Source organism: Narcine bancroftii, chromosome 8 (genome assembly GCF_036971445.1).
Source record: "Narcine bancroftii isolate sNarBan1 chromosome 8, sNarBan1.hap1, whole genome shotgun sequence".
In the NCBI taxonomy this organism is placed as follows: domain Eukaryota; kingdom Metazoa; phylum Chordata; class Chondrichthyes; order Torpediniformes; family Narcinidae; genus Narcine; species Narcine bancroftii.
This window is the reverse complement of record NC_091476.1, coordinates 46411473-46429532: the sequence shown is the minus strand read 5'-3', so window position 1 is coordinate 46429532 and position 18060 is coordinate 46411473. Positions and strand designations below refer to the sequence as shown.

The 18060-nt window shown below is 40.6% G+C and overlaps 1 protein-coding gene across 25 annotated transcripts in view; it reads left to right on the top strand.

Moving 5' to 3' along the window:
* Positions 1-18060, top strand: part of pabir2 (PABIR family member 2) — an 89317-nt gene that overhangs the window by 51556 nt on the left and 19701 nt on the right. For 21 of the 25 annotated variants that reach the window (XM_069893586.1, XM_069893580.1, XM_069893575.1 and 18 more), the window contains one exon: positions 15316-15380. The exons of 1 other annotated variant lie outside the window; for it this stretch is intronic. In XM_069893586.1, coding sequence (XP_069749687.1) covers positions 15316-15380 — 65 coding nt within the window. Of the gene's footprint in view, positions 1-1343; positions 1381-1468; positions 4750-15315; positions 15381-15721; positions 15766-18060 lie in introns of those variants that run through there. 3 more of the 25 variants (XM_069893589.1, XM_069893593.1, XM_069893573.1) reach the window with 3 other exon arrangements.

Below are 18060 nucleotides of genomic sequence, written 5' to 3'. Positions count from 1 at the left end.
CAGAAATGCTGGATGAACTCAGCAGGTTTCACCGCATTCATATAAAAGGATATATTACTGACATTTCAGGCCTGAGCCCTTCCTCAAGGTTTGGGACAAATTATTTACACAGAGAGTTGTGCTTGCCTGGAATGGGCTGCCAGGAGTAGTGGTGGCAGCACATACAATAATGACATTTAAGAGACTTCTGGGGAGACTGGAGAATATGGTGGTGATGGAGGGATATCTATCCATTAAAAGCAAGCAGCAGGGCTTTGGTTTGATTTGGACATCACGTTCAACACAGACACATGGACTGAAGGCCCTCTTCCTGTGCTGAATTAGTTGATGTCCTATCCTTGAGAGAGAGAAATTGTTGGGCTTTGAGGAAGGATCAGGGGAATGGGATTGTTCAAGGAACCAGTGTCATTCCAAACAGCAAGTCGCCCCATGCCTCCAACAACCTAAGTTCAATCCAGACATCTAGTCTTGTCTATTTGGAGGTTTTGCATGTTCCTCTCATGACCAGATTACCTGGTTTCTTCCCATGTCCTAAAGTTGACTCAATGTATAGATTAATGGGCCACTGTAAATTGGTCCTACTGCATGAGAAAGTGGTAGATATGAGTGGAATTGATAGAAATATAGGGGAATAAAATCGGGTTAGGTGCAGGATGAGTGTGAACAGGTTCCTTGTGGTTAGTGAGACTCTGCCGGCTGAAAGATTTGTTTCCATGCTGTGAGTTCCTTGATTCAGACTCCAGACCAGCTTCTCTGCTAGATTCTAGTAACATTCTACTAGATTTGTGGAAGCAGAACAGGTTTTACATCAGAATGGAGTATTCTCTCCTCTCACCAATCCTCACCTCACCTCCCTGCTCCAAACCAGGGAGCCCTCATCACTCATCATATAGGCATTGAATCAGGCCTTTTGGCCCAACTTGTCCATGATGAATATGTGTCATGAAATTTGTTTTGAGGCTGCAGTATTGTGCAGAACAAGGTGCAAAAATTACTATAATCTACAATTTCATAAATGCAAGATTTTTTAAAATAGGGAAAAAAGGAGAAAATGTGAGGTAGTGTCCATAAATTAATTGTCCATTGCCTCCTTGAGCTATTCCTGTTTGCCTTCTTTTAGCCCATTTCTCAAAACTTTTCCGTTCCATGTACTCCACCCAAATGTCTTTTAAGTATCATAATTTTACCCTCTTTTGTACTTTCTCTGGCAGGTCATTCCCTGTACCCAACTCCCTCTGTGTAGAAAAAGTTGTGCAACAGGTCCCTTTCAAATCTTCTTGCCCCTCACTTTAAACCTAGGCCCTCTCATGATTTTGTATCCCTCTCCCTCTTGTACTCCTACACAGGTAAAAGATCCCTGCCTCTTCAGATATCTCAACAGTGAGTATGACTCAAGACTTCCAATCCCAGAAACATTTTTGTGAATCCTTTTGTCTCACTTTTCAGCTGAATAAAGTCTTTCCTTTAGCAGGGCCACCAGAACTGCACACAATGCTCCAAATGCGGCTTCTCCAACCTCTTGAACATGAAGTTACGTGAAGTCCCAACTCCTGTACTCAGTACCCTGATCGATGAAGGCAAACGTGTCAAACCCCTTCACCACTCTGTTTACCTGTGTTATCACTTTCAGGAAATGATCTACGTGTATCCTGGTCTATTTTCTATAACATTCCCTTATTTAACCTAGCAAATTCTTAGTGATCCTTCATACTTGTTCAATTTCCCCCATCTCTCCTAACCACCCCCGCCCCAAAATTTGGTTGATACCCTTCTTGTTTCATGTGAATATCCTGTAAATGCCCAATATCTTTTTTGCTATTTTTTTTAAATTTTCACAAACAATTTTGGTAACACAAAGATTTGATGATGTATTGTTGTATAGAACATTTTGAGTGGCTGGTTTGTGCAGATAAATGTTACCTGTTAACATGAGGACTGATGGAAGTTCATATGTGGTCCACTATGCTGGGCCAGTTCTGAAACCATGGTCTAAATGATTCCAAACTCTTACTCCAAAATATTCTTCTCTCCCTATTCTTACCCATAAGGTGATACCTTGAAGAAGGGCTTAGGCCTGAATCATTGGTTATATATCCTTACCTTCCATGGACACTGTGTGCTGCTGAGTCCCTCCAGCATTTCTGTGTTTAAAACATTCAGGAACTGTCTATCTCCCTGCAAACTAGAAACCAGTTATCTGCCTATTCCATGTTTTCTTTTAAAATGTAGAGATACAGCATAGTAACAGGCCTATTTGGCCCACGGTCCAATTACACCGACGTGACTAATTAACCTACTAACCCTGTACATCTTTGAAACGTGGGAGGAAGCTGGAGAAAACCCATGCAGACACTAGGAAAACATACAAACTCTTTACAGACAGCCATGGATTTGGACCCAAGTCGCTGGAGCTGTATTAGCTCAAATCGTGCTGCCAATTTGTTTCGATTATGTTCCAGATTTGTTTCCTGCCACTAAAGTACAAGAAAGCATTCATTGGGCACAACATTGAGTATAAGAGTGAGGAAGTCACGAGGCTATATAAAAGTTTTGTTGGGCCACACTTGGATTACTTTGTGCTAATCTATCCTCTTTGGTAGCAATAACAGGAAGGAAGATTATTATCTGAATGGTGATAAATTGGGGAAAGGGGAGGTGCATCGAGACCTGGATGTCGTGCATCCAGTTGGAATGTAGGTACAGCAGGGAGTGAAGAAAGCAAACCTTTTTCTTGTAAAAGCTTTTGAATATAGAAGCAAGGAGGTCTTACTGCAGATATCTTGGGCCTTGGTGATGCTACACATTGTGTACAGTTTTGGACTCATCATCTGAGGAAGGGGATTCTTGCTATTGAAGGGGTGCAGTGAAAGTTCACCAGACTGATTCCTGGGGTGGCAGGACTGACGTGTGAAGAAAGACTAGAGTTTTAGTAGAATGAGACAGATCTCAGTGAGACGTATAAAATTCTGACCACCCATTAGGGTTAGATACAAGAGGAATCTTGCAGATGTTGGGAAAGTCCAGAACAATGGGTTACAGTCTAATGATAAGTTGTTTATGTCTGGGATGAAGAGAAACTTTTTCATTAACTTATGAACTTGTAGAACCTGCTTCACAGAAAGTTGTTGAGACCAATTCATTAGATATATTCAAAAAGGGGTTCTATGTGTTCTTTGTGTCCAAAGGGATTGAGGAGAATGGAGAGAAAGTAGGAATCTGGTACAGAATTCACATAGTCAGCCATGATTTTATTGAATGGTGGTGCAGGTTGAGAAGGGCTGAATAGCCTTCGCCTGCATCTGTGTTCTTTGATTCTGAGTAGATGGTGAAGGTCTGAAAACTCATTAAGGTAGATAAATCCGAGGGGGAGTCACGTGATGGAGTAGTGGCCAGTCGGGGAACTCCAGCCCTCTCCAGAAAAGTTAAAAAAAGATAGAGAAAAAACAAAGGCACAAACTTAAAAACCAAAACAAAGTGAAAGTAAAAGTGTGAAGACAATGGCAGCGAAGAAAGAAAAACCAAAAACAACGGGAAGAAAAGAAGAAGGAAAGACGTCGGAAGAAGAAGGTGAAGGCCTTACCTGTCCGAAGAGGCCCGCCGCGGAGAGAGAAGCCCGCTCCCACAGGTCAGTGGAGGTCCCGGGCTCGGGGCTACAAAACTGGCTCGCAGAGCCGAGTAAAAGTGCGCAACCACGCATGAAAAAAAAACACACTGACGGGAGGGGGGAACAGCTGCGGAGTCAATCTCCACAGCTGAGAGAGACACCTGCAGCACAGCAGCAGGTGCAGAACACAGACAATAATGACAACAAGAAAGAAGAGGGTAAAAAGAAAACAAGGAAACAAGAGATGGCCAATCCAGAGGAAGAAGAAGAAGAACAGAAAGAAGTGGAAGAAGAAGAGAAAGGCAAGAAAATGGATGTATCTTTTTTTAAAGAATATATGGAATCATTGAAAGAATGGCAATTACAAGAATTTGATGAGATAAAAAGAAGAATTAAGAACGCAGAAGAAAGAATGAATAAAATGGAAGTGGCCATATCAGAATTGGCAAAAAGAGTGGAAAATATGGAAAAACGAGAAACATTTGTAGATATGGAAGTAAAAGACTTAAAAGAGAAATTAGAAGAATCTAATAAAAAAGCTAAAGAAGCACAGGAGCTGTTAGCTCAGAAGATAGATATGATAGAAAACTATAATAGAAGAAATAATATAAAGATAGTGGGCCTTAAGGAAGATGAAGAAGGCAAGAATATGAGAGAATTTATAAAAGATTGGATCCCCAGGGTCCTGGGAAGACCAGAATCACAGGAAGAAATGGAAATAGAGGGGGCACATAGAACTTTAGCCAGGAAACCACAACCGCAGCAAAAACCAAGATCCATTTTAGTAAAATTCTTAAGATATACAACAAGAGAAAATATATTGGAGAAAGCAATGAAGAAAGTAAGAGAGGACAAAAAGCTACTGGAATATAAAGGTCAAAAAAATTTTTTCTATCCAGACATAAGTTTTGAACTCCTGAAGAAGAGGAAGGAGTTCAATACAGCGAAAACGATCTTATGGAAAAAAGGATATAAATTTATGTTAAGGTACCCAGCAGTACTTAAAATAATTATTCCAGGGCAACGAAACAGACTATTCTCGGATCCAGAGGAAGCAAGGAAATTTGCAGAACAACTACAAAACAAGCAGAGATGAAGACATGTAATAAGAGTAAAAATGACCACGATCTATATGTATATGTGTAAAGGGGTATATGTGTGTATATATATATATATATATATATATATTATAGTGTGCATACATGAATGTATCCGTATTTAGAGGAAAATATATAAAGTATAGACAAGAATTAATAAGGGAGGGAAATGGAATAGAGGGAATAAGGAGGGAATTAAAAGAGTGACCTTTGTTACATATGAAAATTGAAATCTTTTCTGGGGGGGCTGGATGGGGAGGAGTTACGGTCACTGCAAAATCAGCTGACGTTTGCGAGTGAATTCGCAAATCCAAATGGAGAGGGGAGATGTGGTTGTCCGACAAGGGATAAAGGACAACTCAGGAGGGGGAGGGGAGATTGGGGTTAAAGAAGTTTTAAATAGGAGAATAGGGAAAATGTTTGATGTTTTAGAAATGTTGTCTTATAAAGTGTTCAAAACAAGAAAGCAGAAATGGATAAGAAGGAAAGGTAATGATGGAGAAACGGAAAGGGAAGATAAACAAAGTATAAAATGGCTACGCTGAACTATATGACTTTAAATATTAACGGAATACATAACCAAATTAAAAGTAAGAAATTGCTAAATTTACTGAAAAAAGAAAAAATTGATTTAGCATTTGTGCAAGAAACACATTTAACTGAATTGGAGCACAAGAAATTAAAGAGAGATTGGGTAGGACACGTAACAGCAGCGTCGTATAATTCAAAAGCAAGAGGGGTAGCTATATTAATTAGTAAAAATGTGCCAATTAAAATAGAAGAGGAAATAATAGATCCAGCAGGGAGATATGTAATGATAAAATGTCAGATATATTCGGAGTTTTGGAATCTACTCAATGTATATTCACCTAACGAAGAAGATAAAAAGTTTATGCAAGATATTTTTTTGAAGATAGCAGATACGCAAGGGAACATATTAATAGGAGGGGATTTCAACCTGAATTTGGATTCAAATATGGACAAAACTGGGAAAAAAATTAACAGAAAGAACAAAGTAACCAAATTTATAATTAAATCGATGGAAGAAATGAAACTTTTGGATATATGGAGGAAACAACACCCAAAGGAAAAGGAATATTCATATTACTCGGCTAGACATAAAACATACTCAAGAATAGACCTATTTTTGTTATCAGCTCGTATGCAAGATAGAGTAAGAAAAACAGAATATAAAGCTAGAATATTATCAGACCATTCACCCTTAATATTGACAATAAAGTTAGAGGACATCCCTCCAAGAATGTATAGATGGAGATTAAACTCCATGTTACTCAAAAGGCAGGATTTTAGAGAATTAATTGAAAGACAAAATGTATTTTGAAATAAACACGGAATCAGTGAAAGATAAGTTTATACTATGGGATGCAATGAAAGCGTTCATTAGAGGGCAAATAATAAGTTATGTAACCAAGATGAAGAAGGACTATAATCAGGAAACAGAGCAGTTGGAAAGGGAAATAGTAAATATAGAAAAAGAATTAGCAATGAAGGAAGATACAACCAAAAGAAGAGAATTGGCAGATAAAAAAATAAAATATGAAACACTACAAACATATAAGGTGGAGAAGAATATAATGAAGACAAAACAGAAATATTATGAACTAGTGGAAAAAACGCACAAAATTCTAGCATGGCAGCTTAAGACAGAACAAGCTAAGAAATTGGTATTGGCATCAAGGAAAAAAGACAAACAAATCACATATAATCCAAAGGAGATCAAGGAAAACTTTAGAGAATTCTATGAACAATTATACCAAACTGAAAACGAAGGGAAAGAAGGGAAAATAGATGAATTTCTAACTAAAATTGAACTACCAAAACTACAAATAGAGGAACAAAATAAATTAACAGAACCATTTGGAATAGTATAAATACAAGAGATAATAAAAAAATTACCAAATAATAAGACACCAGGAGAGGATGGATTCCCAATAGAATTCTATAAAACATTTAAAGATTTATTAATTCCTCCCCTCCTGGAAGTAATCAACCAGATTGATAAAACACAAAGCTTACCAGATTCATGTAAAACAGCAATAATTACAGTAATACTAAAGCAATTACTTTAGTACTTTAGCACGAAAACCAACAAGGTCGGGTCAGATACAGCAATGAGCTCTCTGAACCCTTCTCCATTAACAATGGCGTGAAGCAAGGCTGTGTTCTCGCACCAACCCTCTTTTCAATCTTCTTCAGCATGATGCTGAACCAAGCCATGAAAGACCCCAACAATGAAGACGCTGTTTACATCCAGTACCGCACGGATGGCAGTCTCTTCAATCTGAGGCGCCTGCAAGCTCACACCAAGACACAAGAGAAACTTGTCCGTGAACTACTCTTTGCAGATGATGCCGCTTTAGTTGCCCATTCAGAGCCAGCTCTTCAGCGCTTGACATCCTGCTTTGCGGAAACTGCCAAAATGTTTGGCCTGGAAGTCAGCCTGAAGAAAACTGAGGTCCTCCATCAGCCAGCTCCCCACCATGACTACCAGCCCCCCCACATCTCCATCGGGCACACAAAACTCAAAACGGTCAACCAGTTTACCTATCTCGGCTGCACCATTTCATCAGATGCAAGGATCGAAAATGAGATAGACAACAGACTCGCCAAGGCAAATAGCGCCTTTGGAAGACTACACAAAAGAGTCTGGAAAAACAACCAACTGAAAAACCTCACAAAGATAAGCGTATACAGAGCCGTTGTCATACCCACACTCCTGTTTGGCTCCGAATCATGGGTCCTCTACCGGCACCACCTACGGCTCCTAGAACGCTTCCACCAGCGTTGTCTCCGCTCCATCCTCAACATCCATTGGAGCGCTTACACCCCTAACGTCGAAGTACTCGAGATGGCAGAGGTCGACAGCATCGAGTCCACGCTGCTGAAGATCCAGCTGCGCTGGATGGGTCACGTCTCCAGAATGGAGGACCATCGCCTTCCCAAGATCGTGTTATATGGCGAGCTCTCCACTGGCCACCGTGACAGAGGTGCACCAAAGAAAAGGTACAAGGACTGCCTAAAGAAATCTCTTGGTGCCTGCCACATTGACCACCGCCAGTGGGCTGATAACGCCTCAAACCGTGCATCTTGGCGCCTCACAGTTTGGCGGGCAGCAACCTCCTTTGAAGAAGACCGCAGAGCCCACCTCACTGACAAAAGGCAAAGGAGGAAAAACCCAACACCCAACCCCAACCAACCAATTTTCCCTTGCAACCGCTGCAATCGTGTCTGCCTGTCCCGCATCGGACTTGTCAGCCACAAACGAGCCTGCAGCTGACGTGGACTTTTTACCCCCTCCATAAATCTTCGTCCGCGAAGCCAAGCCAAAGAAGACTAAAGCAAGGGAAAGATCCACTCGCACCAGCGTCATATAGACCAATATCTTTACTTAACACAGATTATAAGATAATAGCTAAACTATTAGCAAACAGATTAGCAGAGTATGTACCGAAAATGGTAAATCTAGACCAAACTGGATTTATTAAAAAAAAGACGCACAACAGACAATATTTTTAAATTTATTAACTTAATTCATGCAGTAGAAGGAAATAAAGCACCTGCAGTAGCAGTTGCTTTAGACGCAGAGAAGGCCTTCGACAGAGTAGAATGGAATTATTTGTTCAAAGTATTGCAAAAATTCAGTTTACCAGAGAAGTATATTAATTGGATTAAAGCATTATATAAGGGACCATTGGCGAAAGTGACAGTAAATGGATATGTATCAAAGCAATTTAACATAAGCAGGTCAACACGGCAGGGATGCCCACTATCACCTTTATTATTCGCGTTAGCTATAGAACCACTAGCAGAATTGATAAGAACAGAAAATAATATAAAAGGGATAAAAATAAAAGACAAGGAATATAAAATCAGTTTATTTGCGGATGATGTTATAGTATACTTAACAGAACCAGAACTATCAATAAAAGAATTATATAAGAAATTGAAGGAATATGGAGAAGTGTCGGGTTACAAGATTAACGTAAATAAAAGTGAAGCAATGCCAATGAATAATGCAGATTTCTCAAAATTTAAGAAGGAATCACCATTCAGATGGCAAGTGCAAGCAATAAGATACCTAGGTATACAAATAAATAAAAACCTCGGCCAACTATATAAACTCAATTATTATCCACTAATGAAAAAATTACAGGACGATTTAGAGAATTGGAAAGATTTACCACTAACACTAATAGGAAGGGTAAACTGTATTAAAATGAACATTTTTCCAAGGATATTATACCTATTTCAGGCATTGCCAATACACCTGACAGAGAAATTCTTCAAGGAGTTAAAGAAAATAATAAGGAAATTTTTATGGAAAGAGGGGAAACTGAGGATAGCACTAGATAAATTAACAGAATGGTATAAACAAGGAGGCTTACAACTGCCAAACTTTAAAAATTATTATAGAGCCGCACAATTAAGATACCTATCAGATTTTTATCAAACAAGGGAAAAGCCAGATTGGACTAGATTAGAATTAGATAAAATAGGGGAAAAGATACCCGAACACATATTATATAAATGGGATGAAAAATTGGTACAATATAGAAGTTCTCCAGTATTACATCATCTACTCAATATTTGGAAGAAGATTCATGTAGAAAGAAATAAAACAAACTATCAATTACCAAAACTAATATTGACGCAAAATCAACTAATCCCTTTTACAATAGATAACCTTTCCTTTAGAGAATGGGAGAAAAAAGGGGTCAAAAGAATAGAAAATTGATTTTCAGGAAATAGATTATTATCCTTTGAACAAATGAAAGATAAATACAATATAACTCAAAATACAGTGCTGGCATATTACCAATTGAGATCCTACTTGAAGGACAAATTAGGAAGCAGTCTGAGTTTACCAGAGGGAAGTAACTTTGAATATGTGATTACAGATACAATGATAATCAAAAGATTTATCACAAATATGTATATTAAACTGCAAGAAAAGGAGAATGAGGAAACAAATGGTAAAACTAAACAAAAATGGGAACAAGATTTAAATATAAAGATAAAAAAGGAAACATGGGAGAAGTTATGTTCTGGCACGATGAGAAATACAATAAATACGAGGTTACGTATGATACAATATAACTGGATACACAGGCTATACATTGCACCTCAAAAGTTAAATAAATGGGACCCAACAGTATCTGATAGATGTTTTCGATGTAAAAACGAAATGGGAACAACAATTCATGCAATCTGGACATGTGAGAAAGTAGAAAAATTTTGGGAAGATCTAAACCAAATATTAAATAAAATTACAGAAAACAATATACCAAAGAATCCAGAGATCTTCCTCCTAAGTAATATAAAAAACAAAGAATTTGGAATTGATTTGGAGGATGCACAAAAAAGATTTGTTAAGATAGCTCTAGCCGTAGCAAAAAAATGTATTATGTCAACCTGGAAATCGGAAGATACTTTGAAAATACAACAATGGTATATAGAAATGAATAAATGTATTCCATTAGAAAAAATAACATATAGTTTAAGAAATAATATTGAAATATTTGAACAAATATGGGAGCCTTACATGAAACACAATAGAGAAAAACTACCGGGAAATTCACTACCTAAGTTAATGAAAGGATAAGGAAATGAAAAGAATTGACTCAGTGGAATTTCTTGTTTATTTTTATTGAATGACAACATTGTTTGACTGGTTTGGTGTATCCTAGATTTTGTGCTTTGAGTGGACGGGAGGGGGGAGGTAGGGAGGGTGGGATGGGAGGAGGTGGGGGGGAGAAAATGGCACTGTATATATTTGAAAAGGAAAAAGTATGTATCATGGTGAATGTGGTTTATGGTGTGAAATAAAAATATTAAAAAAAAAGGTAGATAAATCCTGGGACATTGTATGGAAAATATTGCAGGTGCCCTGGCAGAAATATTCATATTGTAGTGAAGTATTCCATATTGAGCGACTATTGATGTCGGTGTACACGTTGTGGAATCGCTGTACACGTTGTCGAGTTGATGTATATGCTGAGAATTCGATGTACATGCTGTGGAGTCTAGTGCAAGACTGACACCTCAAGGCTTGCATGCTGGGCTTATTTCATCACTGCTTCTATAACATGGACAAGAAATGACATCATCAGTGATGTCGTCAGCCCAGATTAAAAACCTGTGTTGGATGCAAATTAATTTCCTGTGTTTTCCACAGCACATCTGCCATTTTGGGAGCTGATTTGCTTGCTGGTAAGTGGGTTGCCACATGGACCACATCCCCCCCCCCCACCCAGAACCGGCAATCCGCGGACTCCCAAAGACTATATATTTTTTTGTTTGGGTGGCCTTACTGTCCGCCGATGGCCAGGTTTGAGGCGGTAATTTGCAAAAGCTTCCTCTTTACCTCTGATGTCCAAAGTGTACGTTGAACCATTGTGTCTTAGTACCTTCAACGGACCCTCATACAGATGCTGGGATGGTGCTCAGTGTGCTCCTTTCTGTACAAAAATGTACTTGCAGTCCTGCAAGTTCTGGGGTATATATGACCTGACCTGACTATGTTGAGATGTCAGTATGGGCGCTGAAGAACCGAGCTTCTCGCGGAGCTTGCTTAGGACCATGCGGGTGTTTCCTCCCGTTCTTGTGAGTCTGATACAAATTCTCCTGGAACCATCAGGAGAACGTCATCAACCAGCTCTGCCGATGAGGCACCTATATCATCCTTAGGTGCTGTTTGTATGCCCAAGAATACCTACGGCAATTCATCAACCCAGTTAGGTCCCTGCAGACCTGCCATAAGGGCCAATTTCAAATGCCTGTGGAACCTTTCTACTAGTCCGTTGGATTGTGGGTAGTACGCAGTTGTGTGGTGCAACTTGGTTCCAAGTAGGGTGGCCATTGCTGACCACAGGGTTGATTTGAATTGGGCACCCCTGTCAGACAAGATGTGTGCTGGCAGACCGAAATATGCTATCCAGGTGGAAATGAGGGCCCTGGCTCGTGTCGATAGTCATGTCTGCCAGTGAAACTGCCTCTGGCCATCACATGGCATGATCCACTATAGTGAGAAGAAAATGAGAACCATGTGACACTGGCAGGGGGCCTACAATGTCTGAGTGTACATGGTCAAATCTCCAATATGTCAGCTCAAAAGATTGTAGTGGGCTTTTGTGTGTTGCTGGACTTTGGATGTTTGGCAATGAGTGCATGTCTTCACCCAATTGCTGACCTGTTTTCGAAGGCCATACCACACAAATCTGTTGGATATCATCTTGGCGGTCATTCTGATCGATGGATATGCCAACCCGTGTACCGCGTCAAAATACCTGCCACTTCCAGGCCAATGGAATGATTAGGCAAGGACAACCTGTAGATAGGAGTTTGAGCTCTCCCAGGCCTACCGGGATTTCTTCCAGCTGCAGGCTTGAGTCTGCTGTTCCGTAATGTGGAATTTCTTCATCTGCCTGTTGTGCTTTTGCAAGCGCAACATAGTCCACCCCTTGAGCTAAAGTCTGCACAGATAGTATGGTCGGGCGCGACAGTGCATCTGGCACTACGTTGGCCTTTCCGGAGATGTGTTCGATGGCCGTTGTGAACTTAGAAATATATGATAAATGTCTATGATGACAAGCCGACCATGGATCTGATATCTTAGTGAAGGCTTGTGGTCCGTAAAAGCCGTGAAATGCCTGCCGTCTAGAAAGTATCTGAAATATCTGATAGCTAGGTACAGTGCCAATGATTTTCGATCGAAAGCACTGTAGTTGAGTTATGGTGGTCTTAGGTGCTTGCTAAAGAAAGCCAATGGTTTCCAATGCCCATCGATGTACTATTCAAGCACCCCTCCAACCTCTGTACTGGACGCATCCACTGTCAGGGCTGTCAGTGCATCCGTTCTTGGGTGGACCAGCAATGCAGCATTAGTTTCCTTGGTGTTCTTGAATGCGGCCAATGATTCTTCATCCCAAATGACATCCCTTGCCTTGTCTTGACACCAGGGCGAAGAAGGGGTGCATGATGCAAGCTGCTGATGGTAGAAACTGGTGACAAAAGTTCACCATTCCAATAAACTCCTGGAGGCCTCAAACCGTGCTGGCTTTAGCAACTGCCTGGATCGCCTCGACTTTTGCCAGTAGTGGATTTGTTCCTTCTTTGATGATTCTATGTCCAAGAAAGTTGATGGTTGCTAACCCGAATTGACACTTGGCTGGGTTGATAGTCAGCTCAAACTCATTCAAATGAATGAAAAGCTTGCGCAGGTGGGACAGATGTTCCTGAGAATTGTGGATTTCCGCAGGATTCCCATTCACCTGTGGCCTTGGGTACCATGTGGTGTGGGGAGGCTCAGGAGCTTTTGGACTGTTGTACAATACCCATGTCCTCCATCCTTTCAAACTCCTCTTTGGCCAGATTAAGTTTATCTGGAGGGAGCCTGCGAGCTTGGGCATGCAGCAGTGTCTCTTCGGTTGGTATGTGGTGCTGCATGCCATGTTTCAGCATCGCTGAGATGAATTGCGGCATAATTATTGCAGGAAATTCCGCCAAAAACCTGGCAAATTCATTCTCCAAAAGAGTAACAGAGTCTAAATGCAGGGCTGGCAGCTTGCCCTCACCTAGGGCGAAGGTCAGAAAGTGTTCGATCAATCAGCAGACCATGTGCTCTGAGAAAATCAGCTCCCAGTAGCGGTGGTGCAACCATGGCCAATGTGAACATCTAAGTGAAGTTAGTATTGCCGAACTGAAGCGGGATCCATGCGTGCCAAATGTCTGGATAATACTGCGGTTTGCGGCTTTCAATGATGTCTCGGGTTTTCTGTTACGTGTGTCATACCTTGAAGGGGAAAGCATGCTGATATCAGCCTCTGTAAGCACCAAAAATGTTGGCTGGAATATAAAAGGCTGTCTCGATGGTCAGCTGCTGCAGCCATTGGTGACGGCTGGCCCCGGCGTTTCCCTGAAACACACAGGGAACTCAGCAGCAGCGTTGATGGTAGAAACGCCAATGGGTGCTATCTTCGTCCCATTGTCTCCTGGCTGACTGGCAGTCTGACTAGGGATTTGATGGTTCCTGCTGCTAGTTGGAGTCGCATGCTCCGGCTGCTGTGAGCAGGATCTGGTGACCTGTCCTAATGATGTCACGCTTCCTTGCGTAGCCTGCCATAAAATGTCAGCATGGGCCACGGCATTCTGTGGGTCACTGAAATCTTCATTGGCCAGCAGCATGTGTAAATCTTCTGGCAACAATTCCAAGAAAGCCTACTCAAAAATAAGGCAGGGTCTATGCCCTTATGCTAGTGCCAGTATTTCATTCATGAGCACAGAAGGGGTCCTGTCTCCCAAACCATCCAAGTGAAGTAAACTGGCTGCTCGCTTATGTCATGAGAAGCCAAAGATATGGATGAGCAGACTCTTGAGTGCCATATACTTGCCCTCCTCCAGAGGCTGCTGCCGAAAATCGGAAACTCAGCATGCCGTCTCTTGATCCAGAGTACTTACTACATAGTAGCACCGCGTGGAATCAGATGTTATCTGTCTCAACTGGAGGCGACACTACCTTCATGTGTTTGGAAAGGTGAGGATTGATTAGGGATAGTCTGCATGGATTTGTGCATGGGAAATCGTCTCAAATTTGAAGATTTTGAAGATCTGACCAAGAAAATTGATGAAGGCAGGCAGGATTTTAGACATTGTCTTCTTGGACCCATGTTAGGTTGGTACAGGATATTAAATCAGATGGGAATCAGGATGAGCTGGCCAATTCAATTAAGATAATGGCTTGATGGTAGGAGATAGAGGGTGGCAGTGGATGATTGTTTTTCAGATTGGAGGTGTGTGTCCAGTGTTATACCGTAGAGGTCGGCCCAAGATCCACTGCAGTTCACCTGTCTTAATAATTTGGATGAGAATGATGAAGTGAACAATGCAGAAGGTTATCTGAGGTGACAGATCTTTGTAGAGGAGAGGTTATAAAATTGTGAGGGGTATAGATAAGGTGAATATTCAGTCTTATTCCCAGGAGAGCGTTGTCTAAAACTAGAGGGCAGAGGTTTGCGAAGCGGGAAAGATTTAAAAGGGGCCTGAGTGGCACCTTTTTCACGCAGAGGTTGGTTGGTGGGTGTGTGGAACAGGCTGCCAAAGGAACTTGTAGAATAGAGTACAATTACAACATTCAGAAGACATCTAGACAGGTACATGGAAAGGTTTGGGGGGGACCTGAGTCAAAGGCAGGCAGTGGGACAAGCTCAGACAGACAATATGGGAGAGTTCAGCTGAAGAGCTTGATTCTGTTGTGTTAAACCCAATTACACTAAAATGCACATTATGTATTTAATATGAATAAATAATATTTCTTTCTGCATAGTTGAATTTATAAGCATTGTTTAATTCAAGGTTCTAAGAAATAAATTGATGCTCATGTCCAAATACTTTGCAGCTTTGTGCTACCCTGCGAAGTTCTTAAGGGAGCCATCTCCTGTCGGAGAGAATTCATTGCACACAGGAGAGCTCTTCCAAGCCTCTTTGTTATGCTTCCTTGGGAAGATCTTAATTTTTTTTCTTCTGAATTGTTAATGATGGAATTTTGAAATTAGATAAACTTTGGTTTTAATTTGTTGATCTCCATTGTGCACTCAGTAGGAGAAGTCAGAGCCCTATCAACTGCATCAGGCCCAGTGTGTTGGGGCCTCTGAAGCGAAAAGGTAAATAATGATAATACTTTCTTTCATATACATAACTACAACATACACATGCACCAAAATTCTGATCTTTAGCAACCAAATGGTTAGTTTTCGTAAACACAAACCAATAAATTAAATTAGCCTAATTAAGGAAAGATAATAAAACAAAGGTAAAAAGTTATTCACAGTAACAATTGGTGCAAGAAAAATTTTGCATTTCAATTGTGCAGGCTGCTTTTTGTGGTCCTGGAGAGGTTATGGTTAGGTTAGTAAAGGGATGTTCAGGAGCCTGATATCTATGAGAAAAAAATGAACAAAATGTTGGCTTTCCTGTTTAAAATATGACACTTTTGTGCTGTCAGGTGACCATGAAATATTGATACTCTGAAGCAGTTAAAGTTCAAGAGGCATGAGGTAATGATGCAGCTCTATAAAACTTTGGTTAGACCACACTTGGAGTATTGAGTTCAGTTCTGTTTGCCTCATTATAGGAAGGACGAGGAGGCTTTCGAGAGGGTTCAGAGAAAATGTATCTTTTCTGCTTATTTGAAGAAAGGTTGAATGAGTTGAAGCTTTTCACTTTGGAGTGTCAAAGTTTAAGAGGTGACTTAATAGAGGTATACACAATTGAGGGGCATAGATGTGGTGGATAGGCAGCACCTTTTTTCCTGGATGACAAAGCAATACCTGAGGACAGCAGTTTAAGATAAGTGGAGGAAAGTTAGGTGAGAAGTAAGAGATGAGTTTGTTTACACAGAGTGGTGGGTGGTGGAGGCTGGTACATTAGGAACATGTAAAAGATTTAGACAGGCAAATGGACCTTTTTGTCGTCTGCAAACCTGTTGACCCACCCTTCCACTTCTTCCAAGTCATTTATAAAGATCACAAAGAGCAGGGTCCCAGAACTGGTCACTGGCTACAGACAAAATACACTTCATCTACCATCACCCTCTGCTTTCTGCAGGCAAACCAATTCCAAATCCACGCAAGTTCCATGTATCCCATGCCAAATCTCTTTCTGAATGAGCCTGCCATGTGAGACCTTATCAAGCACCTCACGAAAGTCCATGTACAACGCATCCACTGCCTTGCTTTCATCAATTTCTTTTGTCACCTCATCGAAAAACTCAGTTAGGCTGGTGAGGCACAACCTACCCCTCGCATAGCCATGCAGTCTATCCCTAAGGAGACTATGCTTCTCTAAATGCTTGTAAATCCTGTACCTCAGAATCCTTTCCAATCATTTGCCCAACACTAACATAAGATTCACAGGTCAATTAGTCCTATGATTGTCCCTCATACTTTTTTAAACAAGGGGACCACATTTGCTATTCTCCAATCCTCTGATACCTCTCTTGTGGTTGGGGAAGATTGCCAATAGTCCAGCAATCTCCTCCCTTGCTTCCTGGAGTATATAAGTGTTCAGTCCAAAGGACTCGTCAATCCAAATATTTTGAAGAATTCAGCAGTTCCTTTTACTTAACCTTGACGTGCTCCAGCACACCAGCCTGTCCTGCACAGTTCTGCATCATTGCTTCTTGTTTAAATTATTTCCTACTACTTTTTTATTACTCAAGGGCCTTGCAATATCTGATCATGAAACTTACCTCAAATGTTCCTTCAGTGTGGGAATGGAATACTGCTGGAATCACTGATAAAGAATGTAATGTCAAGACACTTAGAAAACAGGCAGCATTATGGAGTTGGGATGAAAGGCCTGTACCATGCTATATTACTCTTTGACTCTAATATGCTTGAACAGGATTCACCTGAATTTATAACCAGGAAATCAAGTTTGGCTTGCCTGATGGCATTCCTTGTGAATGCATTTAGTTGAGTGGATGAAAGGGACCCTCTGGGTATAATGTATTTGGATTTTCAGAAGACTTTTGATCAAATCCCACAATGGAGTGAGTAGAATTTGAGCCTGGATTGAGGCAGAAAGGATCAGTGCTTAAGCTCCAACTATTCACAATCCATGTCAATAAATTTGTCTGAAAAGACTGAATGTAGCTTTTCGAATTTTATTGATGACACAAAAGTAAGAATCTGAATATTGATGAGAATGTAGTGAAGTTCTATGGGAATATGGACAACACATGGCACAATATAAAACAAATATTTTCCTCTCTGGAAGAACAAATAGAAAAGCAAAGTTTTTTTTTCATAAACTTGAAAGATTGACAAAACACTGATGATAAAATGATACCCTGTTCACAGTCACTGAAACCAAACACACAGCTCCTGTAGGCAATTAGGAAGGCAAATGGTATTCTGCCCTACATTGTTGAAGCATTTGAGAACAAGAATAAATGTCTTGGTACAGTTACACTGTCCTTGGTGAGACCTCCGCTGTGTACAAGTTTAGACTCCCTACCCAAGAAAGGGTATGCTTCCAATAAAGGGAAAGCAACATTGATCACAGATGGGTTCCTGGATGGCAGGTTTGTTGTATGACAGAAATGAATTGTAATTTCTTCACAAGGAGGGTGACGTATCTTTGAAATTCCTTAACCTTGAGGGTGTTAAAGCCCAGTTACTGATTGTACATTAAACAGAGGTCAATATATTTTTGGACTTGAAAGTAACAGGGCAAGAAAATGGTGCTAAAGTCGAACATCAATCATGATCTTCTAGTAGATTGGTGGTAATATAGTATTACACAGGCCTGGTCACAGACTTGAGGAGACCAATTTTATTT